The following is a 25,847-nucleotide window of genomic DNA, read 5'->3' on the forward strand; positions in this document are numbered from 1 at the left end:
GGGATGCATCACCATTCCTCCATGAGAAATGGATTCTACAAGGGTCAGAGCTCTATTGGAGGGATGCATCACCATTCCTCCATGAGAAATGGATTCTACAAGGGTCAGAGCTCTATTGGAGGGATGCATCACCATTCCTCCATGAGAAATGAAATCCTTTGTTTTGTTGATGGTGGTGGAAAGTGCTGTCTCAAGTGTTATTATATAGGGTTGAGGTCTGGTCCCCACACGGATAGTAAAACCAGAAACACCCTTTAACCCTCCACAGTCTAAACTGACATATGTTTTTTTTGTAAGATGGGCATACCATGGATCAGTTTAAGTTTAAGACCCCTTAAGGTATAAACATTTTTTTGGGGGAATGATACATATTTGGCGTTACTGCTCTTAGCCAATGAAATACGTTGAATAACAGATTCACCTCATGAAACAACAGATGGTCATTAAATCAAATGTGAAGGAAGTTTGTTCTGAAGTGTCCTCTGAGATAGAAGAGAGATCAGGAAACATAACTATCCCCTTATTTTAGGCACTGAACTATCACCATATATACTTCCAATAATTTTATTAAAACTAGTACCAGATCCTTCAGATGAGTCCTGTGACGCATGGGGGGGGTCGTAGAGAAAAGAGGATAGTCTCATCTTTCAAGAGTGGTCATAATAGGCCAAACCGTTGAAACGCTACAGACGTTTTTTGGGGGAAGACCCATTTTCAGGATGTCTCCTGGTCTGACAAACAACACTGTATCTCTGCCACCTTCCACAGCAGATGCTGAAGGGTGAGATCGGCGGATGCGGTGGATTGAGAGACAGCCCAGGCAAAAAACAATATTTCTCTGGCTTCCACTGACAGATTTTGTTTTGTTAATTTCGGGGGGGGACGGAAATTGTAGGGTTTTGAAACCCCCTCTGCTCCTTTGAGATCAGTCTTTGAAAGTCACTGAGATCTCTTCTTCTATCCATGGTAGCCAACATAACGGGCAGCTGGGCATTTTAATACAGGAGCGTCCCAAAGCATGATGGGATGTTTTAAATGCTTAATTAACTCAGGAACCACACCTGTGTGGAAGCACCTGCGTTCAATATGCTTTGTATCCCTCATTTACCCAAGTGTTTCCTTTATTCTGGCAGTTACCTGTGTATCTTTGCTCCCGAGTGGCGCAGCGGTCTAAGGCACTGCATCTCAGTGCAAAAGGCGTCACTACAGTGCCTGGTTCGAATCCAGGCTGTATCACAGCGGTCTAAGGCACTGCATCTCAGTGCTAGAGGCGTCACTACAGTCCCTGGTTCGAATCCAGGCTATATCTCAGCGGTCCGAGGCACTGCATCTCAGTGCTAGAGGCATCACTACAGACCCTGGTTCCATTCCAGGCTATATCACAGCGGTCCGAGGCACTGCATCTCAGTGCTAGAGGCGTCACTACAGACCCTGGTTCGAATCCAGGCTATATCACATCCTGCCCGTGATTGGGAGTCCCATAGGACGGCGCACAATTGGCCCAGCGTCGTCCGGGGTAGGCCGTCATTGTAAATAAGAATTTGTTCGTAACTGACTGGTTAAATAAAGGTTCCATTGGTGTAAGCCTCTCCACTACTAGGTGGAGTAACACTGTGTGGTTAGATTACGATGGTAGACAGACTCGCACACGGTTCACTTGGTATCTGATTGGTGTAAACATGTCACACGTTGTGTAGTTGATACATAATTGGCCTAATCCCCTAATCACCAGTTCAGTTATGTGATTGGTGTAACCCCCCCGTCCGTCACCAGAACCCCGTTAGGAAGAGGGCGGGCCTGGCTGCGATTGGCCCTGATGCAGAAGAAGCTGTCAGACTACATGAAGACTATCATCAACAGAAAGGACCTGCTCAGTGAGTTCTACGAGTCCAACGCTCTCATGATGGAGGAGGAAGGAGCCGTGATCGCCGGACTGCTGGTTGGGTTGAACGTCATCGATGCTAATCTCTGTATGAAGGGAGAAGACCTGGACTCACAGGTTAGTACCATAGAATATATATGTGGCCCCCAGTACGCATTTACAGTGGCCCCCAGTACACATTTACAGTGGCCCCCGGTACACATTTACAGTGGTCCCCAGTACGCATTTACAGTGGCCCCCAGTACGCATTTACAGTGGCCCCCAGTACGCATTTACAGTGGCCCCCAGTACGCATTTACAGTGGTCCCCAGTACACATTTACAGTGACCCCCAGTACGCATTTACAGTGGCCCCCAGTAAACATTTACAGTGGCCCCCATTACACATTTACAGTGGCCCCCAGTACACATTTACAGTACAGTTGAGCATTTAACCAGCTGCTATTGTAAATAAAGTCTCTTCTCTGTCTGACACAATGTTTTCATCACTGTGGCAGCAGTTATTCTGTTATGCTCTTCAGACCGGAAGTGGTCATACAAGTAAGTCTGTGTTGTATTTCCTGTGCAGGTCGGGGTGATAGATTTCTCCATGTATCTTAAGGATGGTCAAAGCAGCAAGACGGCGGAAGGGTGCGTTCCTCTTTTAATAACGCTAGCCCCTCACCTTAACAACGCTAGCCTCTCACCTTAGCAACGCTAGCCCCTCACCTTAGCAACGCTAGCCCCTCACCTTAACAACGCTAGCCCCTCACCTTAACAACGCTAGCCCCTCACCTTAACAACGCTAGCCCCTCACCTTAACAACGCTAGCCCCTCACCTTAACAACGCTAGCCCCTCACCTTAACAACGCTAGCCCCTCACCTTAGCAACGCTAGCCCCTCACCTTAATAACGCTAGCCCCTCACCTTAGCAACGCTAGCCCCTCACCTTAATAACGCTAGCCCCTCACCTTAACAACGCTAGCCCCTCACCTTAGCAACGCTAGCCCCTCACCTTAATAACGCTAGCCCCTCACCTTAGCAACGCTAGCCCCTCACCTTAATAACGCTAGCCCCTCACCTTAGCAACGCTAGCCCCTCACCTTAATAACGCTAGCCCCTCACCTTAGCAACGCTAGCCCCTCACCTTAGCAACGCTAGCCCCTCACCTTAACAACGCTAGCCCCTCACCTTAAGAACGCTAGCCCCTCACCTTAGCAACGCTAGCCCCTCACCTTAACAACGCTAGCCGCTCACCTTAACAACGCTAGCCCCTCACCTTAGCAACGCTAGCCCCTCACCTTAACAACGCTAGCCCCTCACCTTAACAACGCTAGCCCCTCACCTTAACAACGCTAGCCCCTCACCTTAACAACGCTAGCCCCTCACCTTAGCAACGCTAGCCCCTCACCTTAACAACGCTAGCCCCTCACCTTAACAACGCTAGCCCCTCACCTTAGCAACGCTAGCCCCTCACCTTTAACCCCACTTTTATCCCGTCTTTCTCTTCAGGAAAAACACTCAATTTCTCTGCCCTAGTGTCGTGCCCTCCCAGACCTAGTGTCGTGCCCTCCCAGCCCTAGTGTCGTGCCCTCCCAGCCCTAGTGTCGTGCCCTCCCAGCCCTAGTGTCTTGCCCTCCCAGCCCTAGTGTCTTGCCCTCCCAGCCCTAGTGTCGTGCCCTCCCAGCCCTAGTGTCGTGCCCTCCCAGCCCTAGTGTCGTGCCCTCCCAGCCCTAGTGTCGTGCCCTCCCAGCCCTAGTGTCGTGCCCTCCCAGCCCTAGTGTCGTGCCCTCCCAGCCCTAGTGTCGTGCCCTCCCAGCCCTAGTGTCGTGCCCTCCCAGCCCTAGTGTCGTGCCCTCCCAGCCCTTGTGTCGTGCCCTCCCAGCCCTTGTGTCGTGCCCTCCCAGACCTAGTGTCGTGCCCTCCCAGCCCTAGTGTCGTGCCCTCCCAGCCCTAGTGTCGTGCCCTCCCAGCCCTAGTGTCGTGCCCTCCCAGCCCTAGTGTCGTGCCCTCCCAGACCTAGTGTCGTGCCCTCCCAGCCCTAGTGTCGTGCCCTCCCAGCCCTTGTGTCGTGCCCTCCCAGCCCTAGTGTCGTGCCCTCCCAGCCCTAGTGTCGTGCCCTCCCAGACCTAGTGTCGTGCCCTCCCAGCCCTAGTGTCGTGCCCTCGCAGCACTAGTGTGAGATGAGCTGTCTTTTGCTTCTAAGTCTTTCTCAATTCTCTCTCCCCCCCCCACCAGGGATGGCCAGATCACAGCCATCCTGGACCAGAAGAACTATGTTGAGGAGCTAAACAGACACCTCAGTGCTTCAGTCAACAACCTGCAGGCCAAAGTAGACGCTATGGAGAAGTCCAACACCAAGCTCACTGAAGAGGTAGGCTTATTATTTTATTTGACCACAGTTGGATTTAACATGCTATTCTACAACTGGGTTGTGTAGAGGTTGTGTAGAGGTTAATAGAACGTTGTGGTCTTAATGTCAAGTGAAAAGCCTTTCTTTCAAACTCTAAACCCAATAATGCAGTAATCAACAGCTTTGGTTGTCTGAAAGTAAATCTGATATTTCTCCACTGGTGTGGAACATTTTACAGGTTTCTCTTGCAAAATGGATTTTTATCTCAATGAGACAAACCTGTATAAATAAAGCTCAAATACACTCTGACCTGGTGTGTTGTCTGTCCAGCTTGCAGTAGCCAACAACAGGATCATCACCCTACAAGAGGATGTAGAACGAGTCAAGGAGGAGAGCTCCTACCAGCTGGAGTCCAGACGCAAGGTAAAACGGACAACCACTGTTCATTTGAAGTATTTAACCTTTATTTAACTAGGCAAGTCAGTTAAGAACAAATTCTTATTTACATGAAGGCCTAGGAACAGTGGGTTAACTGCCTTGTTCAGGGGCAGAACGACAGATTGTCAGCTCTGGGATTCGATCTAGCAACCTTTCGGTTACTGGCCCAACGCTCTAACCACTAGGTTACCTGCTGGTTACTGGCCCAGTGCTCTGACCACTAGGCTACCTACTGGCTACTGGTCCAACGCTCTAACCACTAGGCTACCTGATGGTTACTAGTCCAACGCTCTAACCACTAGGCTACCTGCTGGTTACTGGTCCAACTCTCTAACCACTAGACTACCTGCTGGTTACTGGCCCAACGCTCTAACCACTAGGCTACCTGCTGGTTACTGGCCCAACGCTCTAACCGCTAGGCTACCTGCTGGTTACTGGCCCAACGCTCTAACCACTAGGCTACCTGATGGTTACTAGTCCAACGCTCTAACCACTAGGCTACCTGCTGGTTACTGGTCCAACTCTCTAACCACTAGACTACCTGCTGGTTACTGGCCCAACGCTCTAACCACTAGGCTACCTGCTGGTTACTGGCCCAACGCTCTAACCACTAGGCTACCTGATGGTTACTAGTCCAACGCTCTAACCACTAGGCTACCTGCTGGTTACTGGTCCAACTCTCTAACCACTAGACTACCTGCTGGTTACTGGCCCAACGCTCTAACCACTAGGCTACCTGCTGGTTACTGGCCCAACGCTCTAACCGCTAGGCTACCTGCTGGTTACTGGCCCAACGCTCTAACCACTAGGCTACCTGCTGGTTACTGGCCCAACGCTCTAACCACTAGGCTACCTGCTGGTTACTGGCCCAACGCTCTAACCACTAGGCTACCTGCTGGTTACTGGCCCAACGCTTTAATCACTAGGCTACCTGCCGCCCCAGTAATGATGATCTACAGTAGGTAGGCTAATGATCTAGCAACATTTCAGTTACTGGCCCAATGCTCTAACCACCAGGATACCTGCCGTCCCATATCGTGCAGCCGTATGTGGAAATGATCTCAAATGCAGAAATTGATGAAAAAGCAGGAAATTAGAAGTTAAATTGAACAGTATAAAACCATCAGAATGGAGAAACAGCCATTGAAACCACCCTAGGATCACATACTACTCATAAAGCACATGTAGAACTTTTATTATCGAAAAATACAGTGATGTGATATTTTGACCCTATTGCCCAGCCTTAGTCACTAGCTAGCAAGCAATGCTAAGGAAGTTAGCAGAACTCAAATGCTAGTTGACTAGCATTTGAGGCCAACAAACATGTTCCTCACTCCTAGGAACGTATTTCCTCCAACGTCATATGCTCCTAGCGTGTGAGGAACTTTAAAAGGTGCCTCTCGCTCCCAAAACACACGTTTTCTGGAGACTTGAGGGCAGAGTGCTGATGACATCACCCACTGTGTGTGTATCCGGTAGCCTGAGAGGTCCATACTGAGGAGAAATCAAACGTGTCCCTGACCACCTTCTGAACACAATCAGACCCCAACGCGACCTGTCTTTTCAAGGCCATCTTCGTATTCTGATCGCAGAAGTCGCATATAAATGTCAAGTGTAGACGAGGCCTGATATGTAGGGTGTATTAATTATGACAACTTCCCCAGGCGTCGCGGTCAGGGGACGGCTTGGCAGACGGTCAGGTGCTGGGGGAGGCACGCCAACAGCTCAAGGAGGAAACTCAGCTACGATTGGTCAGTTTCTATTTCTCTCTCCCTTTATCTCTGAGAAATATCATATCCCTCCATCCCTCCTTAATACATCCATCTGTCCCTCCATCCATCCTGTATTAACCCATCCCTCCATCCATCCATCCTATATTAACCCACTGTCGTGTCTTTGGCATTATTAAAACTGAAGACTTATTTATCAAATAACTCTCTGTAATTATTATTATGCGATTAAACGGATTAATCATGTTACTGTACATAACTAGGAAGTCGGGGCACCAAGGAAAATATTCAGATTACAAAGTTATAATTTTCCTAATATAACTTTCAGATATTTTAATATCTGATCACTTAGTCTTCTGAGTAATGAATTATTCTTTACCTCACGTTAGTCTCATTCCAAACGTCGTAAATTGTTAGTTATCTGCACGAACCCAGTCTTCACTATGAGTCATCCATACATCAATTGAATGGATTGTGAATCATTGAATCATTGAAAAGTAATTCACAGAAATGCATAACACAAACAAACAAAGTAAATATGGTTACAAGAAATGATAGGAGAATGTGCCCTAGTGGGCTAAACTGGCATGGCGGCTTGGTAGACTAAAGGGAAGAGGGGGTCGACTGAGATGAGACACTACAGAGTTGATAATTATAACAATTGAAATGCTAATCCTTTGCACATGAACGCTCACTCATTCGGGAATAATTGCAATCAATATATATATATTTACGCTCAGTGTGTCGTCGGGATCTCTGTTGAAAAGTTAGTTTCTGTTGGAGAGTTTGTCCGCCCTCTCTCTCTGTCATGGTTAGAATGGATAGTTCAGAGTGACATTCATTCATGTCGTTATAGAATAGATGTTTCGGCGGTTGTCGTTCTTCGCGTTCAATGATACCGAATTCCTAGCTGCAGACTAGTAATTAATATCAAAGACTTGTTCTTATTCTCTCGGTATCGATAGTCTAAGAGTTTAACCACGTGGGATGGTTAAAAGATTCAGCAATCTACTTAAACCTTATGTCCCTCTGTGATAGAGGTACTGGTCTCGTCTCAACCCTTAGCCCTCTCATAATTGAGGTAAGCTCGGTCTCCTCATAGAAGACACAGGTGGGGTTTTATTCGGAACATAGAAAAGGGCCGTCTCATGACGCCAGGTCCTGCCTGTGCCCCTGGGGGCGGGCCAATGACTTAGTGAAACTTTAAACAGAAATACAATTCTCTCACATTAACATCATTACATAGCATCCGTCATTTCACAAATAGTATAATCTTTACTCATTCATTTTGTACAACAATTAGATGTAAGCCTCATAACTGAGGCTATTGTATAAACAGAGTTATGGTAATGTGGCCGTATTGTCTCTCATGAGTTTCACAAAATTGTACCAAACGGACCAGTTCGTAGCTGGCTACTTCACCGACCGTTTATACCTTCTCCAGAACATGAATATTGTTCGGACCTCCAGGTCTGTGAGGTGGAAGAAGTTCCTTTGTTCTCTCTATAAAAACTCACTCTCTCTCTATACTCTGGCCATGAGGAGATAATCTCCTCCAGGAATTTACGACCTCTCTGACCACAGCAGCCTGGGTGTAGAAGACAGAGAGAGAGGGTGCAGAGGTAGGGGGATGGTGCTCGCTGTGTCCAAAGAGGGCAACGTCATGACACCACCCCTCCTTCCTGTATTAACCAACCCTCCCTCCAACCTGTATTAATCTGTCTCTCTCGTGTCTCTTCTCTCTCTCTTGTGTGTCTCTCTTGTGTGTCTCTCTCGTGTGTCTCTCTTGTGTGTCTCTCTTGTGTGTCTCTCTCGTGTGTCTCTCTTGTGTGTCTCTCTTGTGTGTCTCTCTCGTGTGTCTCTCTTGTGTGTCTCTCTTGTGTGTCTCTTCTCTCTCTCGTGTGTCTCTCTTGTGTCTCTCTCTAGTGTCTCTTCTCTCTCTCGTGTGTCTCTCTTGTGTCTCTCTCTAGTGTCTCTTCTCTCTCTCGTGTGTCTCTCTCGTGTGTCTCTTCTCTCTCTCGTGTGTCTCTCTTGTGTCTCTCTCTCGTGTCTCTCTCTCTCTCACTGTCTCTGTCACTCTCTCACTGTTTCTCTCTGTCTGTCTCTGTCTCTAGGATGTAGAGAAGGAGTTGGAGGTTCAGATTGGTATGAAGCAGGAGATGGAGCTGTCTATGAAGATGTTAGAGACGGATATGTGTGAGAAACAGGACGCTCTGGTGGAACTACGACAACAGCTAGAAGATCTCAGGGCCCTCAACCAGCAGCTAGCACAGAAGTCCCAGGTAGGCCTAGAAACACACTGTGTTTATCATAGTGACTTGACTCCTCTGCCCCTCCAGTATCATAGTAGTGACTTGACTCCTCTGCCCCTCCAGTATCATAGTGACCAGTGACTTGACTCCTCTGCCCCTCCAGTATCATAGTGACCAGTGACTTGACTTCTCTACCCCTCTAGTATCATAGTGACTTGACTCCTCTGCCCCTCCAGTATCATAGTGACTTGACTCCTCTACCCCTCCAGTATCATAGTGACTTGACTCCTCTGCCCCTCCAGTATCATAGTGATTTGACTCCTCTGCCCCTCCAGTATCATAGTGACTTGACTCCTCTACCCCTCCAGTATCATAGTGACTTGACTCCTCTGCCCCTCCAGTATCATAGTGACTTGACTCCTCTTCCCCTCCCGTATCATAGTGACTTGACTCCTCTGCCCCTCCAGTATCATAGTGACTTGACTCCTCTGCCCCTCCAGTATCATAGTGACTTGACTCCTCTACCCCTCTAGTATCATAGTGACTTGACTCCTCTGCCCCTCCAGTATCATAGTGACTTGACTCCTCTGCCCCTCCAGTATCATAGTGACTTGACTCCTCTGCCCCTCCAGTATCATAGTGACTTGACTCCTCTACCCCTCCAGTATCATAGTGACTTGACTCCTCTACCCCTCCAGTATCATAATGACTTGACTCCTCTACCTCTCCAGTATCATAATGACTTGACTCCTCTGCCCCTCCAGTATCATAGTGACTTGACTCCTCTGCCCCTCCAGTATCATAGTGACTTGACTCCTCTGCCCCTCCAGTATCATAGTGACTTGACTCCTCTGCCCCTCCAGTATCATAGTGACTTGACTCCTCTACCCCTCTAGTATCATAGTGACTTGACTCCTCTGCCCCTCCAGTATCATAGTGACTTGACTCCTCTGCCCCTCCAGTATCATAGTGACTTGACTCCTCTACCTCTCTAGTATCATAGTGACTTGACTCCTCTACCCCTCCAGTATCATAGTGACCAGTGACTTGACTCCTCTACCCCTCCAGTATCACAGTGACTTGACTCCTCTACCCCTCCAGTATCATAGTGACTTGACTCCTCTACCCCTCTAGTATCATAGTGACTTGACTCCTCTGCCCCTCCAGTATCACAGTGACTTGACTCCTCTACCCCTCCAGTATCATAGTGACTTGACTCCTCTTCCCCTCCAGTATCACAGTTACTTGACTCCTCTGCCCCTCCAGTATCATAGTGACTTGACTCCTCTGCCCCTCCAGTATCATAGTGACTTGACTCCTCTGCCCCTCCAGTATCATAGTGACTTGACTCCTCTGCCCCTCCAGTATCATAGTGACCAGTGACTTGACTCCTGTGCCCCTCCAGTATCATAGTGACCAGTGACTTGACTCCTCTACCCCTCCAGTATCATAATGACTTGACTCCTCTACCTCTCCAGTATCATAATGACTTGACTCCTCTGCCCCTCTAGTATCATAGTGACTTGACTCCTCTGCCCCTCCAGTATCATAGTGACTTGACTCCTCTACCTCTCTAGTATCATAGTGACTTGACTCCTCTGCCCCTCCAGTATCATATTGACTTGACTCCTCTGCCCCTCCAGTATCATAGTGACTTGACTCCTCTGCCCCTCCAGTATCATAGTGACCAGTGACTTGACTCCTCTGCCCCTCCAGTATCATAGTGACCAGTGACTTGACTCCTCTACCCCTCCAGTATCATAATGACTTGACTCCTCTACCTCTCCAGTATCATAATGACTTGACTCCTCTGCCCCTCTAGTATCATAGTGACTTGACTCCTCTGCCCCTCCAGTATCATAATGACTTGACTCCTCTACCTCTCTAGTATCATAGTGACTTGACTCCTGTGCCCCTCCAGTATCATAGTGACTTGACTCCTCTGCCCCTCCAGTATCATAGTGACTTGACTCCTCTGCCCCTCCAGTATCATAGTGACTTGACTCCTCTGCCCCTCCAGTATCATAATGACTTGACTCCTCTACCTCTCCAGTATCATAATGACTTGACTCCTCTGCCCCTCTAGTATCATAGTGACTTGACTCCTCTGCCCCTCCAGTATCATAGTGACTTGACTCCTCTACCTCTCTAGTATCATAGTGACTTGACTCCTCTGCCCCTCCAGTATCATAGTGACTTGACTCCTCTGCCCCTCCAGTATCATAGTGACTTGACTCCTCTGCCCCTCCAGTATCATAGTGACTTGACTCCTCTGCCCCTCCAGTATCATAATGACTTGACTCCTCTACCTCTCCAGTATCATAATGACTTGACTCCTCTGCCCCTCTAGTATCATAGTGACTTGACTCCTCTGCCCCTCCAGTATCATAGTGACTTGACTCATCTACCTCTCTAGTATCATAGTGACTTGACTCCTCTGCCCCTCCAGTATCATAGTGACTTGACTCCTCTGCCCCTCCAGTATCATAGTGACTTGACTCCTCTGCCCCTCCAGTATCATAGTGACTTGACTCCTCTGCCCCTCCAGTATCATAGTGACTTGACTCCTCTGCCCCTCCAGTATCACAGTGACTTGACTCCTCTGCCCCTCCAGTATCATAGTGACTTGACTCCTCTGCCCCTCCAGTATCATAGTGACTTGACTCCTCTGCCCCTCCAGTATCATAGTGACTTGACTCCTCTGCCCCTCCAGTATCATAGTGACTTGACTCCTCTGCCCCTCCAGTATCATAGTGACTTGACTCCTCTACCCCTCTAGTATCATAGTGACTTGACTCCTCTGCCCCTCCAGTATCATAGTGACTTGACTCCTCTACCCCTCCAGTATCATAGTGACTTGACTCCTCTGCCCCTCCAGTATCATAGTGACTTGACTCCTCTGCCCCTCCAGTATCATAGTGACTTGACTCCTCTGCCCCTCCAGTATCATAGTGACTTGACTCCTCTGCCCCTCCAGTATCATAGTGACTTGACTCCTCTGCCCCTCCAGTATCATAGTGACTTGACTCCTCTACCCCTCTAGTATCATAGTGACTTGACTCCTCTGCCCCTCCAGTATCATAGTGACTTGACTCCTCTGCCCCTCCAGTATCATAGTGACTTGACTCCTCTGCCCCTCCAGTATCATAGTGACTTGACTCCTCTGCCCCTCCAGTATCATAGTGACTTGACTCCTCTACCTCTCTAGTATCATAGTGACTTGACTCCTCTACCTCTCTAGTATCATAGTGACTTGACTCCTCTACCCCTCCAGTATCACAGTGACTTGACTCCTCTACCCCTCCAGTATCATAGTGACTTGACTCCTCTACCCCTCTAGTATCATAGTGACTTGACTCCTCTGCCCCTCCAGTATCACAGTGACTTGACTCCTCTGCCCCTCCAGTATCATAGTGACTTGACTCCTCTTCCCCTCCAGTATCACAGTTACTTGACTCCTCTTCCCCTCCAGTATCATAGTGACTTGACTCCTCTGCCCCTCCAGTATCATAGTGACTTGACTCCTCTGCCCCTCCAGTATCATAGTGACTTGACTCCTCTGCCCCTCCAGTATCATAGTGACCAGTGACTTGACTCCTCTGCCCCTCCAGTATCATAGTGACCAGTGACTTGACTCCTCTACCCCTCCAGTATCATAATGACTTGACTCCTCTACCTCTCCAGTATCATAATGACTTGACTCCTCTGCCCCTCTAGTATCATAGTGACTTGACTCCTCTACCTCTCTAGTGTCATAGTGACTTGACTCCTCTGCCCCTCCAGTATCATATTGACTTGACTCCTCTGCCCCTCCAGTATCATAGTGACTTGACTCCTCTACCTCTCTAGTATCATAGTGACTTGACTCCTCTACCCCTCCAGTATCATAGTGACCAGTGACTTGACTCCTCTACCCCTCCAGTATCACAGTGACTTGACTCCTCTACCCCTCCAGTATCATAGTGACTTGACTCCTCTACCCCTCTAGTATCATAGTGACTTGACTCCTCTGCCCCTCCAGTATCACAGTGACTTGACTCCTCTACCCCTCCAGTATCATAGTGACTTGACTCCTCTTCCCCTCCAGTATCACAGTTACTTGACTCCTCTGCCCCTCCAGTATCATAGTGACTTGACTCCTCTGCCCCTCCAGTATCATAGTGACTTGACTCCTCTGCCCCTCCAGTATCATAGTGACTTGACTCCTCTGCCCCTCCAGTATCATAGTGACCAGTGACTTGACTCCTGTGCCCCTCCAGTATCATAGTGACCAGTGACTTGACTCCTCTACCCCTCCAGTATCATAATGACTTGACTCCTCTACCTCTCCAGTATCATAATGACTTGACTCCTCTGCCCCTCTAGTATCATAGTGACTTGACTCCTCTGCCCCTCCAGTATCATAGTGACTTGACTCCTCTACCTCTCTAGTATCATAGTGACTTGACTCCTCTGCCCCTCCAGTATCATATTGACTTGACTCCTCTGCCCCTCCAGTATCATAGTGACTTGACTCCTCTGCCCCTCCAGTATCATAGTGACCAGTGACTTGACTCCTCTGCCCCTCCAGTATCATAGTGACTTGACTCCTCTACCTCTCTAGTATCATAGTGACTTGACTCCTCTGCCCCTCCAGTATCATAGTGACTTGACTCCTCTGCCCCTCCAGTATCATAGTGACTTGACTCCTCTGCCCCTCCAGTATCATAGTGACTTGACTCCTCTGCCCCTCCAGTATCATAATGACTTGACTCCTCTACCTCTCCAGTATCATAATGACTTGACTCCTCTGCCCCTCTAGTATCATAGTGACTTGACTCCTCTGCCCCTCCAGTATCATAGTGACTTGACTCCTCTGCCCCTCCAGTATCATAGTGACTTGACTCCTCTGCCCCTCCAGTATCATAGTGACTTGACTCCTCTGCCCCTCCAGTATCATAGTGACTTGACTCCTCTGCCCCTCCAGTATCATAGTGACTTGACTCCTCTGCCCCTCCAGTATCATAGTGACTTGACTCCTCTGCCCCTCCAGTATCATAGTGACTTGACTCCTCTACCTCTCTAGTATCATAGTGACTTGACTCCTCTACCCCTCCAGTATCATAGTGACCAGTGACTTGACTCCTCTACCCCTCCAGTATCACAGTGACTTGACTCCTCTACCCCTCCAGTATCATAGTGACTTGACTCCTCTACCCCTCTAGTATCATAGTGACTTGACTCCTCTGCCCCTCCAGTATCACAGTGACTTGACTCCTCTACCCCTCCAGTATCATAGTGACTTGACTCCTCTTCCCCTCCAGTATCACAGTTACTTGACTCCTCTGCCCCTCCAGTATCATAGTGACTTGACTCCTCTACCCCTCCAGTATCATAATGACTTGACTCCTCTACCTCTCCAGTATCATAATGACTTGACTCCTCTGCCCCTCCAGTATCATAGTGACTTGACTCCTCTGCCCCTCCAGTATCATAGTGACTTGACTCCTCTGCCCCTCCAGTATCATAATGACTTGACTCCTCTACCTCTCCAGTATCATAATGACTTGACTCCTCTGCCCCTCTAGTATCATAGTGACTTGACTCCTCTGCCCCTCCAGTATCATAGTGACTTGACTCCTCTGCCCCTCCAGTATCATAGTGACTTGACTCCTCTGCCCCTCCAGTATCATAGTGACTTGACTCCTCTGCCCCTCCAGTATCATAGTGACTTGACTCCTCTGCCCCTCCAGTATCATAGTGACTTGACTCCTCTGCCCCTCCAGTATCATAGTGACTTGACTCCTCTACCTCTCTAGTATCATAGTGACTTGACTCCTCTACCCCTCCAGTATCATAGTGACCAGTGACTTGACTCCTCTACCCCTCCAGTATCACAGTGACTTGACTCCTCTACCCCTCCAGTATCATAGTGACTTGACTCCTCTACCCCTCTAGTATCATAGTGACTTGACTCCTCTGCCCCTCCAGTATCACAGTGACTTGACTCCTCTACCCCTCCAGTATCATAGTGACTTGACTCCTCTTCCCCTCCAGTATCACAGTTACTTGACTCCTCTGCCCCTCCAGTATCATAGTGACTTGACTCCTCTGCCCCTCCAGTATCATAGTGACTTGACTCCTCTGCCCCTCCAGTATCATAGTGACTTGACTCCTCTGCCCCTCCAGTATCATAGTGACCAGTGACTTGACTCCTCTGCCCCTCCAGTATCATAGTGACCAGTGACTTGACTCCTCTACCCCTCCAGTATCATAATGACTTGACTCCTCTACCTCTCCAGTATCATAATGACTTGACTCCTCTGCCCCTCTAGTATCATAGTGACTTGACTCCTCTGCCCCTCCAGTATCATAGTGACTTGACTCCTCTACCTCTCTAGTGTCATAGTGACTTGACTCCTCTGCCCCTCCAGTATCATATTGACTTGACTCCTCTGCCCCTCCAGTATCATAATGACTTAACTCCTCTGCCCCTCCAGTATCATAGTGACTTGACTCCTCTGCCCCTCCAGTATCATAGTGACCAGTGACTTGACTCCTCTGCCCCTCCAGTATCATAGTGACCAGTGACTTGACTCCTCTACCCCTCCAGTATCATAATGACTTGACTCCTCTACCTCTCCAGTATCATAATGACTTGACTCCTCTGCCCCTCTAGTATCATAGTGACTTGACTCCTCTGCCCCTCCAGTATCATAGTGACTTGACTCCTCTACCTCTCTGGTATCATAGTGACTTGACTCCTCTGCCCCTCCAGTATCATAGTGACTTGACTCCTCTGCCCCTCCGGTATCATAGTGACTTGACTCCTCTGCCCCTCCAGTATCATAGTGACCAGTGACTTGACTCCTCTGCCCCTCCAGTATCATAATGACTTGATCCTCTACCTCTCCAGTATCATAATGACTTGACTCCTCTGCCCCTCTAGTATCATAGTGACTTGACTCCTCTGCCCCTCCAGTATCATAGTGACTTGACTCCTCTGCCCCTCCAGTATCATAGTGACTTGACTCATCTACCTCTCTAGTATCATAGTGACTTGACTCCTCTGCCCCTCCAGTATCATAGTGACTTGACTCATCTACCTCTCTAGTATCATAGTGACTTGACTCCTCTGCCCCTCCAGTATCATAGTGACTTGACTCCTCTACCCCTCTAGTATCATAGTGACTTGACTCCTCTGCCCCTCCAGTATCATAGTGACTTGACTCCTCTGCCCCTCCAGTATCATAGTGACTTGACTCATCTACCTCTCTAGTATCATAGTGACTTGACTCCTCTGCCCCTCCAGTATCATAGTGACTTGACTCCTCTACCCCTCTAGTATCATAGTGACTTGACTCCTCTCCCCCTCCAGTATCATAGTGACTTGACTCCTCTGCCCCTCCAGTATCACAGTGACTTGACTCCTCTGCCCCTCCAGTATCATAGTGACTTGACTCCTCTGCCCCTCCAGTATCATAGTGACTTGACTCCTCTGCCCCTCCAGTATCATAGTGACTTGACTCCTCTGCCCCTCCAGTATCATAGTGACTTGACTCCTCTGCCCCTCCAGTATCATAGTGACTTGACTCCTCTGCCCCTCCAGTATCATAGTGACTTGACTCCTCTGCCCCTCCAGTATCATAGTGACTTGACTCCTCTGCCCCTCCAGTATCATAGTGACTTGACTCCTCTGCCCCTCCAGTATCATAGTGACTTGACTCCTCTGCCCCTCTAGTATCATAGTGACTTGACTCCTCTGCCCCTCCAGTATCATAGTGACTTGACTCCTCTACCCCTCTAGTATCATAGTGACTTGACTCCTCTGCCCCTCCAGTATCATAATGACTTGACTCCTCTACCCCTCTAGTATCATAGTGACTTGACTCTACCCCTCCAGTATCATAGTGACTTGACTCCTCTGCCCCTCCAGTATCATAGTGACTTGACTCCTCTACCCCTCTAGTATCATAGTGACTTGACTCCTCTGCCCCTCCAGTATCATAGTGATAGTGGTAGTAGTGGTGGTGGTGGTGGTGGTGCTGGTAGTAGTAGTAGTGGTGGTGATGGTAGTGGTAGTAGTAGTAGTAGTGGTGGTGGTGGTGGTGGTGATGGTAGTAGTAGTAGTGGTGGTGGTGATGGTAGTAGTAGTAGTGGTGGTGGTGCTGGTGCTGGTAGTAGTAGTAGTGGTGGTGGTGATGGTAGTAGTAGTTGTGGTGGTGCTGGTAGTAGTAGTAGTGATGGTAGTAGTGGTAGTGGTTGTGCTGGTGATGGTAGTAGTGGTGGTGGTGATGGTAGCAGTGGTGGTGGTGGTGGTGGTGATGGTAGTAGTAGTAGTGGTGGTGATGGTAGTGGTAGTAGTGGTGGTGGTGTTGATGGTAGTAGTAGTAGTGGTGATGGTAGTAGTAGTAGTGGTGATGGTAGTAGTAGTAGTGGTGATGGTAGTAGTAGTAGTGGTGGTGGTGGTGATGGTAGTAGTAGTTGTGGTGGTGGTGATGGTAGTAGTAGTTGTGGTGGTGGTGCTGGTAGTAGTAGTAGTGGTGGTGGTGGTCGTGGTGATGGTAGTAGTAGTAGTGGTGGTGGTGATGGTAGTAGTAGTAGTGGTGGTGGTAGTAGTAGTAGTAGTGGTGGTGGTGATGGTAGTAGTAGTAGTAGTGGTGGTGGTGATGGTAGTAGTAGTTGTGGTGGTGGTGCTGGTAGTAGTAGTAGTGGTGGTGATGGTAGTAGTAGTAGTGGTGGTGGTGGTCGTGGTGATGGTAGTAGTAGTAGTGGTGGTGGTGATGGTAGTAGTAGTAGTGGTGGTGGTGGTCGTGGTGATGGTAGTAGTAGTAGTGGTGGTGGTGATGGTAGTAGTAGTAGTGGTGGTGGTGATGGTAGTAGTGGTGGTGGTGGTGCTGGTAGTAGTAGTAGTGGTGATGATGGTAGTGGTAGTAGTAGTAGTGGTGATGATGGTAGTGGTGGTGGTGGTGATGGTAGTAGTAGTAGTGGTGGTGGTGCTGGTAGTAGTAGTAGTGGTGGTGGTGATGGTAGTAGTAGTAGTGGTGATGGTAGTAGTAGTAGTAGTGGTGGTGGTGATGGTAGTTGTGGTGGTGCTGGTAGTAGTAGTAGTGGTGGTGATGGTAGTAGTAGTAGTGGTGGTGGTGATGGTAGTAGTAGTAGTGGTGGTGGTGATGGTAGTAGTGGTGGTGGTGGTGCTGGTAGTAGTAGTAGTGGTGATGATGGTAGTGGTAGTAGTAGTAGTAGTGGTGATGATGGTAGTAGTGGTGGTGGTGGTGATGGTAGTAGTAGTAGTGGTGGTGGTGCTGGTAGTAGTAGTAGTGGTGGTGGTGATGGTAGTAGTAGTAGTGGTGATGGTAGTAGTAGTAGTAGTGGTGGTGGTGATGGTAGTAGTAGTAGTAGTGGTGGTGGTGATGGTAGTAGTAGTAGTAGTGGTGGTGGTGATGGTAGTAGTAGTAGTAGTGGTGGTGGTGATGGTAGTAGTAGTAGTAGTGGTGGTGGTGATGGTAGTAGTGGTAGTGGTGGTGGTGGTGATGGTAGTGGTAGTAGTAGTGGTGGTGGTGGTGGTGGTGGTGATGGTAGTAGTAGTGGTGCTGGTAATAGTAGTAGCGCTGGTAGTGGTAGTAGTAGTAGTAGTAGTGCTGGTAGTAGTAGTAGTGGTGCTGGTAGTAGTAGTGGTGGTGGTGGTGGTGATGGTAGTAGTGGTGGTGGTGGTGGTGGTAGTGGTGGTGGTGGTAGTAGTAGTGGTGGTGGTAGTGGTGATGGTAGTAGTGGTGGTGGTGGTGGTGGTGATGGTAGTAGTGGTGGTGGTGGTGGTGGTAGTAGTAGTGGTGGTGGTAGTGGTGATGGTAGTAGTAGTGGTGGTGCTGGTAGTAGTAGTAGTGGTGGTGGTGGTGGTGGTGGTGGTGGTGGTAGTAGTAGTGCTGGTAGTAGTAGTAGTGGTGCTGGTAGTAGTAGTTGTGGTGGTGGTGGTAGTAGTGGTGATGGTGGTAGTAGTAGTGGTGGTGGTGATGGTGGTAGTAGTAGTGGTGATGGTGGTAGTAGTAGTGGTGGTGGTGATGGTAGTAGTAGTATTGGTGGTGGTGCTGGTAGTAGTAGTAGTGGTGGTGCTGGTAGTAGTAGTAGTGGTGGTGGTGATGGTTGTAGTAGTGGTGGTGATGGTAGTAGTAGTAGTGGTGGTGGTAGTAGTAGTAGTGGTGGTAGTAGTAGTAGTAGTAGTGGTGGTGGTGATGGTAGTAGTAGTAGTAGTAGTGGTGGTGGTGATGGTGATGGTAGTAGTAGTAGTGGTGGTAGTAGTAGTAGTAGTAGTGGTGGTGGTGATGGTAGTAGTAGTAGTAGTAGTGATGGTGGTGATGGTAGTAGTAGTGGTGGTGATGGTAGTAGTAGTAGTGGTGGTGGTAGTAGTAGTAGTGGTGGTGGTAGTAGTAGTAGTAGTGATGGTGGTGATGGTAGTAGTAGTGGTGGTGATGGTAGTGGTAGTGGTGGTGGTAGTAGTAGTAGTGGTGGTGGTGGTGGTAGTGGTAGTAGTGGTGGTGGTGATGGTGGTAGTAGTAGTAGTAGTGGTGGTGATGGTAGTAGTAGTAGTAGTGGTGGTGGTGATGGTAGTAGTAGTAGTGGTGGTGGTGATGGTAGTAGTAGTAGTGGTGGTGCTGGTAGTAGTAGTAGTGGTGGTGGTGATGGTTGTAGTAGTGGTGGTGATGGTAGTAGTAGTAGTGGTGGTGGTAGTAGTAGTAGTGGTGGTAGTAGTAGTAGTAGTAGTGGTGGTGGTGATGGTAGTAGTAGTAGTAGTAGTGGTGGTGGTGATGGTGATGGTAGTAGTAGTAGTGGTGGTAGTAGTAGTAGTAGTAGTGGTGGTGGTGATGGTAGTAGTAGTAGTAGTAGTGGTGGTGGTGATGGTAGTAGTAGTGATGGTGGTGATGGTAGTAGTAGTGGTGGTAGTAGTAGTAGTAGTAGTGGTGGTGGTGGTGATGGTAGTAGTAGTAGTAGTAGTGATGGTGGTGATGGTAGTAGTAGTGGTGGTGATGGTAGTAGTAGTAGTGGTGGTGGTAGTAGTAGTAGTGGTGGTGGTAGTAGTAGTAGTAGTGATGGTGGTGATGGTAGTAGTAGTGGTGGTGATGGTAGTGGTAGTGGTGGTGGTAGTAGTAGTAGTGATGGTGGTGATGGTAGTAGTAGTGGTGGTGATGGTAGTGGTAGTGGTGGTGGTAGTGGTAGTAGTAGTAGTGGTGATGGTGGTGGTAGTGGTAGTAGTAGTAGTGGTGGTGGTAGTAGTAGTAGTGATGGTGGTGATGGTAGTAGTAGTGGTGGTGATGGTAGTAGTGGTAGTGGTGGTGGTAGTAGTAGTAGTAGTGGTGGTGATGGTAGTAGTAGTGGTGGTGATGGTAGTAGTAGTGGTGGTGGTGGTAGTAGTAGTGGTGATGGTGGTGGTAGTGGTAGTAGTGGTGGTGGTAGTGGTGGTGATGGTAGTAGTGGTAGTGGTGGTGGTAGTAGTAGTAGTAGTGGTGGTGATGGTAGTAGTAGTGGTGGTGGTGGTAGTAGTAGTGGTGATGGTGGTGGTAGTAGTAGTAGTGGTGGTGATGGTAGTAGTAGTGGTGGTGGTGGTAGTAGTAGTGGTGATGGTGGTGGTAGTAGTAGTAGTGGTGGTGATGGTAGTAGTAGTGGTGGTGGTAGTAGTAGTAGTAGTGGTGATGGTAGTAGTAGTGGTGGTGGTAGTAGTAGTAGTAGTGGTGATGGTAGTAGTAGTGGTGGTGGTAGTAGTAGTAGTAGTGGTGATGGTAGTAGTAGTGGTGGTGGTAGTAGTAGTAGTAGTGGTGATGGTAGTAGTAGTGGTGGTGGTAGTAGTAGTAGTAGTGGTGATGGTAGTAGTAGTGGTGGTGGTAGTAGTAGTAGTAGTGGTGATGGTAGTAGTAGTGGTGGTGGTAGTAGTAGTAGTAGTGGTGATGGTAGTAGTAGTGGTGGTGGTAGTAGTAGTAGTAGTGGTGATGGTAGTAGTAGTGGTGGTGGTAGTAGTAGTGGTAGTGGTGGTGGTAGTAGTAGTAGTGGTGGTGGTAGTAGTAGTAGTGGTGGTGATGGTAGTAGTAGTGGTGATGGTAGTAGTAGTGGTGGTGGTGATGGTAGTAGTAGTAGTAGTAGTGATGGTGGTGATGGTAGTAGTAGTGATGGTGATGGTAGTAGTGGTAGTGGTGGTGGTAGTGGTAGTAGTAGTGGTGGTGGTGGTAGTAGTGGTGGTGGTGATGGTAGGTAGTAGTACAAGCAAGACAGGCATTTTACTGTACTAGTGCATTTGACAGTAAATAGCTTTAAACACACGTGCGCGCTCACACAGCTAAAGGGTCGTGGTTTGATATGTGTCCACAGAACTTGGAGGCGGGCGCCAAGCAGAAGAGTGAGGTCATCAGTCGCCTGGAGGAGAAGACTAATCAGATGGCTGGAACTATAAAACAGCTGGAGAGCAGGTAGGAAGGAGGGACTATAAACAGCCTGGTAGGAGGGAGGGACTATAAACAGCCTGGTAGGAGGGAGGGACTATAAACAGCCTGGTAGGAGGGAGGGACTATAAACAGCCTGGTAGGAGGGAGGGACTGTAAACAGCCTGGTAGGAGGGAGGGACTATAAACAGCCTGGTAGGAGGGAGGGACTATAAACAGCCTGGTAGGAGGGAGGGACTATAAAACAGCCTGGTAGGAGGGAGGGACTATAAACAGCCTGGTAGGAGGGAGGGACTATAAACAGCCTGGTAGGAGGGAGGGACTGTAAACAGCCTGGTAGGAGGGAGGGACTATAAAACAGCCTGGTAGGAGGGAGGGACTATAAACAGCCTGGTAGGAGGGAGGGACTATAAACAGCCTGGTAGGAGGGAGGGACTGTAAACAGACTGGTAGGAGGGAGGGACTATAAACAGCCTGGTAGGAGGGAGGGACTATAAAACAGCCTGGTAGGAGGGAGGGACTATAAAACAGCCTGGTAGGAGGGAGGGACTATAAACAGCCTGGTAGGAGGGAGGGACTATAAACAGCCTGGTAGGAGGGAGGGACTATAAACAGCCTGGTAGGAGGGAGGGACTATAAACAGCCTGGTAGGAGGGAGGGACTATAAAACAGCCTGGTAGGAGGGAGGGACTATAAAACAGCCTGGTAGGAGGGAGGGACTATAAACAGCCTGGTAGGAGGGAGGGACTATAAAACAGCCTGGTAGGAGGGAGGGACTATAAACAGCCTGGTAGGAAGGAGGGACTATAAAACAGCCTGGTAGAAGGGAGGGACTATAAACAGCCTGGTAGGAGGGAGGGACTATAAAACAGTGATACCGCTCTGATATCCTAAAGTTCTTCCCGGCTGTATGTAATACAAAAAAAACATTCTGGGCTAATAATGTAAGAAATAACACATAAAAAATACTGCAATGTTTCCTGGGAGCTAGAAGCACGGCAGCCCTGTTCGTCGGCGACATTCTTTCTTCCTATATCCACGTAAACCAGGAAGTGACTATGGGTCTGACTAGGAATTTCATCGGGGCGTAGCCTATAGATAGGTTCGTTGTTTAGCAACAAAACAGACGCGTGCGCCAAACAGACAGGGTTAGATTGTTGACAACATGTAAACTGTTTCGCCGCCAATGTTTGTTAAAAACATAAATACATTTGCACAATGAGCACTTGTCCCTAAAATACATCGTTACAGTTGTTGGTTTGCTAGTTGGTTTGCTACCTAGCAGATTTTGGCCATATTAGCATAGACGTGACATCCTGTCAAAACAAGACATGGTATCAAGAACAAGATGAAACGAGCCACCTACGATTCCTCACATGGCAGCTTCCTGTCATTGTTGCTAGTTATCTGACTGCCCAGAATCACAACAACACACACACTTCTGCCCCATTGAAGTGTGCGCATCGTTTACCGGACGTTGTAAAGCTAACCTGTCTATACACATCAATAAACCGCACTTCCACAGTAGATTAGAACAGGACGCATGAGTTTACCAAGCATTCAGAACTGCTTTCCAGGACTTAAAAGCAGCTCTGTCATTGGGATTCTTCATCTAATTTTTTATGCTTTGTTGTCAGTCTTAATCTTTTATCTGAGTCCCAGGAACCGGCCCTGAGTGAATTAGGCTTTCTGGCTGTGTTCTGTTTTAGATCCCACTGAAACAGAGCTCTTGACAACCTCAGTCCAATGTGTTTATCAGGTCTAGTCTGTCTAATAAACCTCAGACCAGTGTGTTTATCAGGTCTAGTCTGTCTAATAAACCTCAGACCAGTGTGTTTATCAGGTCTAGTCTGTCTAATAAACCTCAGTCCAATGTGTTTATCAGGTCTAGTCTGTCTAATAAACCTCAGTCCAGTGTGTTTATCAGGTCTAGTCTGTCTAATAAACCTCAGACCAGTGTGTTTATCAGGTCTAGTCTGTCTAATAAACCTCAGTCCAGTGTGTTTATCAGGTCTAGTCTGTCTAATAAACCTCAGTCCAGTGTGTTTATCAGGTCTAGTCTGTCTAATAAACCTCAGTCCAGTGTGTTTATCAGGTCTAGTCTGTCTAATAAACCTCAGTCCAGTGTGTTTATCAGGTCTAGTCTGTCTAATAAACCTCAGTCCAGTGTGTTTATCAGGTCTAGTCTGTCTAATAAACCTCAGTCCAGTGTGTTTATCAGGTCTAGTCTGTCTAATAAACCTCAGTCCAATGTGTTTATCAGGTCTAGTCTGTCTAATAAACCTCAGTCCAGTGTGTTTATCAGGTCTAGTCTGTCTAATAAACCTCAGTCCAGTGTGTTTATCAGGTCTAGTCTGTCTAATAAACCTCAGTCCAATGTGTTTATCAGGTCTAGTCTGTCTAATAAACCTCAGTCCAGTGTGTTTATCAGGTCTAGTCTGTCTAATAAACCTCAGTCCAGTGTGTTTATCAGGTCTAGTCTGTCTAATAAACCTCAGTCCAGTGTGTTTATCAGGTCTAGTCTGTCTAATAAACCTCAGTCCAGTGTGTTTATCAGGTCTAGTCTGTCTAATAAACCTCAGTCCAGTGTGTTTATCAGGTCTAGTCTGTCTAATAAACCTCAGTCCAGTGTGTTTATCAGGTCTAGTCTGTCTAATAAACCTCAGTCCAGTGTGTTTATCAGGTCTAGTCTGTCTAATAAACCTCAGTCCAATGTGTTTATCAGGTCTAGTCTGTCTAATAAACCTCAGTCCAATGTGTTTATCAGGTCTAGTCTGTCTAATAAACCTCAGTCCAATGTGTTTATCAGGTCTAGTCTGTCTAATAAACCTCAGTCCAATGTGTTTATCAGGTCTAGTCTGTCTAATAAACCTCAGTCCAGTGTGTTTATCAGGTCTAGTCTGTCTAATAAACCTCAGTCCAGTGTGTTTATCAGGTCTAGTCTGTCTAATAAACCTCAGTCCAGTGTGTTTATCAGGTCTAGTCTGTCTAATAAACCTCAGTCCAGTGTGTTTATCAGGTCTAGTCTGTCTAATAAACCTCAGTCCAATGTGTTTATCAGGTCTAGTCTGTCTAATAAACCTCAGTCCAATGTGTTTATCAGGTCTAGTCTGTCTAATAAACCTCAGACCAGTGTGTTTATCAGGTCTAGTCTGTCTAATAAACCTCAGTCCAGTGTGTTTATCAGGTCTAGTCTGTCTAATAAACCTCAGTCCAGTGTGTTTATCAGGTCTAGTCTGTCTAATAAACCTCAGACCAATGTGTTTATCAGGTCTAGTCTGTCTAATAAACCTCAGACCAATGTGTTTATCAGGTCTAGTCTGTCTAATAAACCTCAGTCCAATGTGTTTATCAGGTCTTGTCTGTCTAATAAACCTCAGTCCAGTGTGTTTATCAGGTCTAGTCTGTCTAATAAACCTCAGTCCAGTGTGTTTATCAGGTCTAGTCTGTCTAATAAACCTCAGTCCAGTGTGTTTATCAGGTCTAGTCTGTCTAATAAACCTCAGTCCAATGTGTTTATCAGGTCTAGTCTGTCTAATAAACCTCAGTCCAGTGTGTTTATCAGGTCTAGTCTGTCTAATAAACCTCAGTCCAATGTGTTTATCAGGTCTGTCTAATAAAGCTCAGACCAATGTGTTTCACAATAAGTTTCTCTTCATAGGGAGTTACAGCAAGATACTTTCCCTGCAATAACTACTGTCTTCCTCTTCTTCTTCTTTCTGTCCTTCTATCTCTCCATTTCTTCATTTATTTCATTTCTTTCATTTCTTGGTTCTCTTCCTCTCAGTGAGAAAGACTGTGTGAAGCAGGCCAGAAGCTTGAGTTCCAACGCAGGGAAACTGCTTCAGAAGCAACTATAGGACTCTCCTCTCTTCCCCTTCGCTCCCCACAATGACACCCACATCATAGTTTCAGAAATGTGATTCCCAATCGAAACATAAGACCAACCTTTGCATAATATAGAAATGACTAAACTAGGGTATTTATTTTGATATTATATCTGTTGCGGTTAAACCTTTCATTTCTAACTGTTAAACAATCTTTTGTTTCCTAAAACTAAACTCTCCTTAAACAGCTTTCCCGACAGCATTACTTTGATTAGCAGCATGGACTGAGACAGGCTAGAGGGCGCCAGATAGAGACTATCTTTCTGTTGGACTGAGACAGGCTAGAGGGCGCCAGATAGACTATCTTTCTGTTGTACTGAGACAGGCTAGAGGGCGCCAGATAGAGACTATCTTTCTGTTGGACTGAGACAGGCTAGAGGCCGCCAGATAGAGACTATCTTTCTGTTGGACTGACAGGCTAGAGGGCGCCAGATAGAGCCTATCTTTCTGTTGGACTGAGACAGTCTCTATCTGGCGTCCTCTAGCCTGTCTCAGTCCAACAGAAAGATAGTCTCTATCTGGCGCCCTCTAGCCTGTCTCAGTCCAACAGAAAGATAGTCTCTATCTGGCGCCCTCTAGCCTGTCTCAGTACAACAGAAAGATAGTCTCTATCTGGCGTCCTCTAGCCTGTCTCAGTCCAACAGAAAGATAGTCTCTATCTGGCGCCCTCTAGCCTGTCTCAGTCCAACAGAAAGATAGTCTCTATCTGGCGCCCTCTAGCCTGTCTCAGTCCAACAGAAAGATAGTCTCTATCTGGCGTCCTCTAGCCTGTCTCAGTCCAACAGAAAGATAGGCTAGAGGACGCCAGATAGAGACTGTCTCAGTCCAACAGAAAGATAGGCTCTATCTGGCGCCCTCTAGCCTGTCAGTCCAACAGAAAGATAGTCTCTATCTGGCGGCCTCTAGCCTGTCTCAGTCCAACA

The 25,847-nt window shown here is 47.8% G+C and overlaps 1 protein-coding gene across 10 annotated transcripts in view; it reads left to right on the forward strand.

Annotated features, from left to right (window-relative positions):
- LOC139577361 (protein RUFY3-like) overlaps positions 1-25,847 on the forward strand; it is a 102,223-nt gene that overhangs the window by 26,683 nt on the left and 49,693 nt on the right. For 7 of the 10 annotated variants that reach the window (XM_071404427.1, XM_071404422.1, XM_071404426.1 and 4 more), the window contains 7 exons: positions 1,774-1,999; positions 2,450-2,511; positions 4,099-4,234; positions 4,544-4,636; positions 6,316-6,402; positions 8,496-8,663; positions 20,967-21,064. In XM_071404427.1, the coding sequence (XP_071260528.1) occupies positions 1,774-1,999; positions 2,450-2,511; positions 4,099-4,234; positions 4,544-4,636; positions 6,316-6,402; positions 8,496-8,663; positions 20,967-21,064 (870 nt within the window). Of the gene's footprint in view, positions 1-1,773; positions 2,000-2,449; positions 2,512-4,098; positions 4,235-4,543; positions 4,637-6,315; positions 6,403-8,495; positions 8,664-20,966; positions 21,065-24,824; positions 25,383-25,847 lie in introns of those variants that run through there. The other 3 variants (XR_011675261.1, XM_071404428.1, XM_071404429.1) reach the window with 3 other exon arrangements.

This window comes from Salvelinus alpinus, chromosome 5, assembly GCF_045679555.1.
Source record: "Salvelinus alpinus chromosome 5, SLU_Salpinus.1, whole genome shotgun sequence".
Classification (NCBI taxonomy): Eukaryota; Metazoa; Chordata; class Actinopteri; order Salmoniformes; family Salmonidae; genus Salvelinus; species Salvelinus alpinus.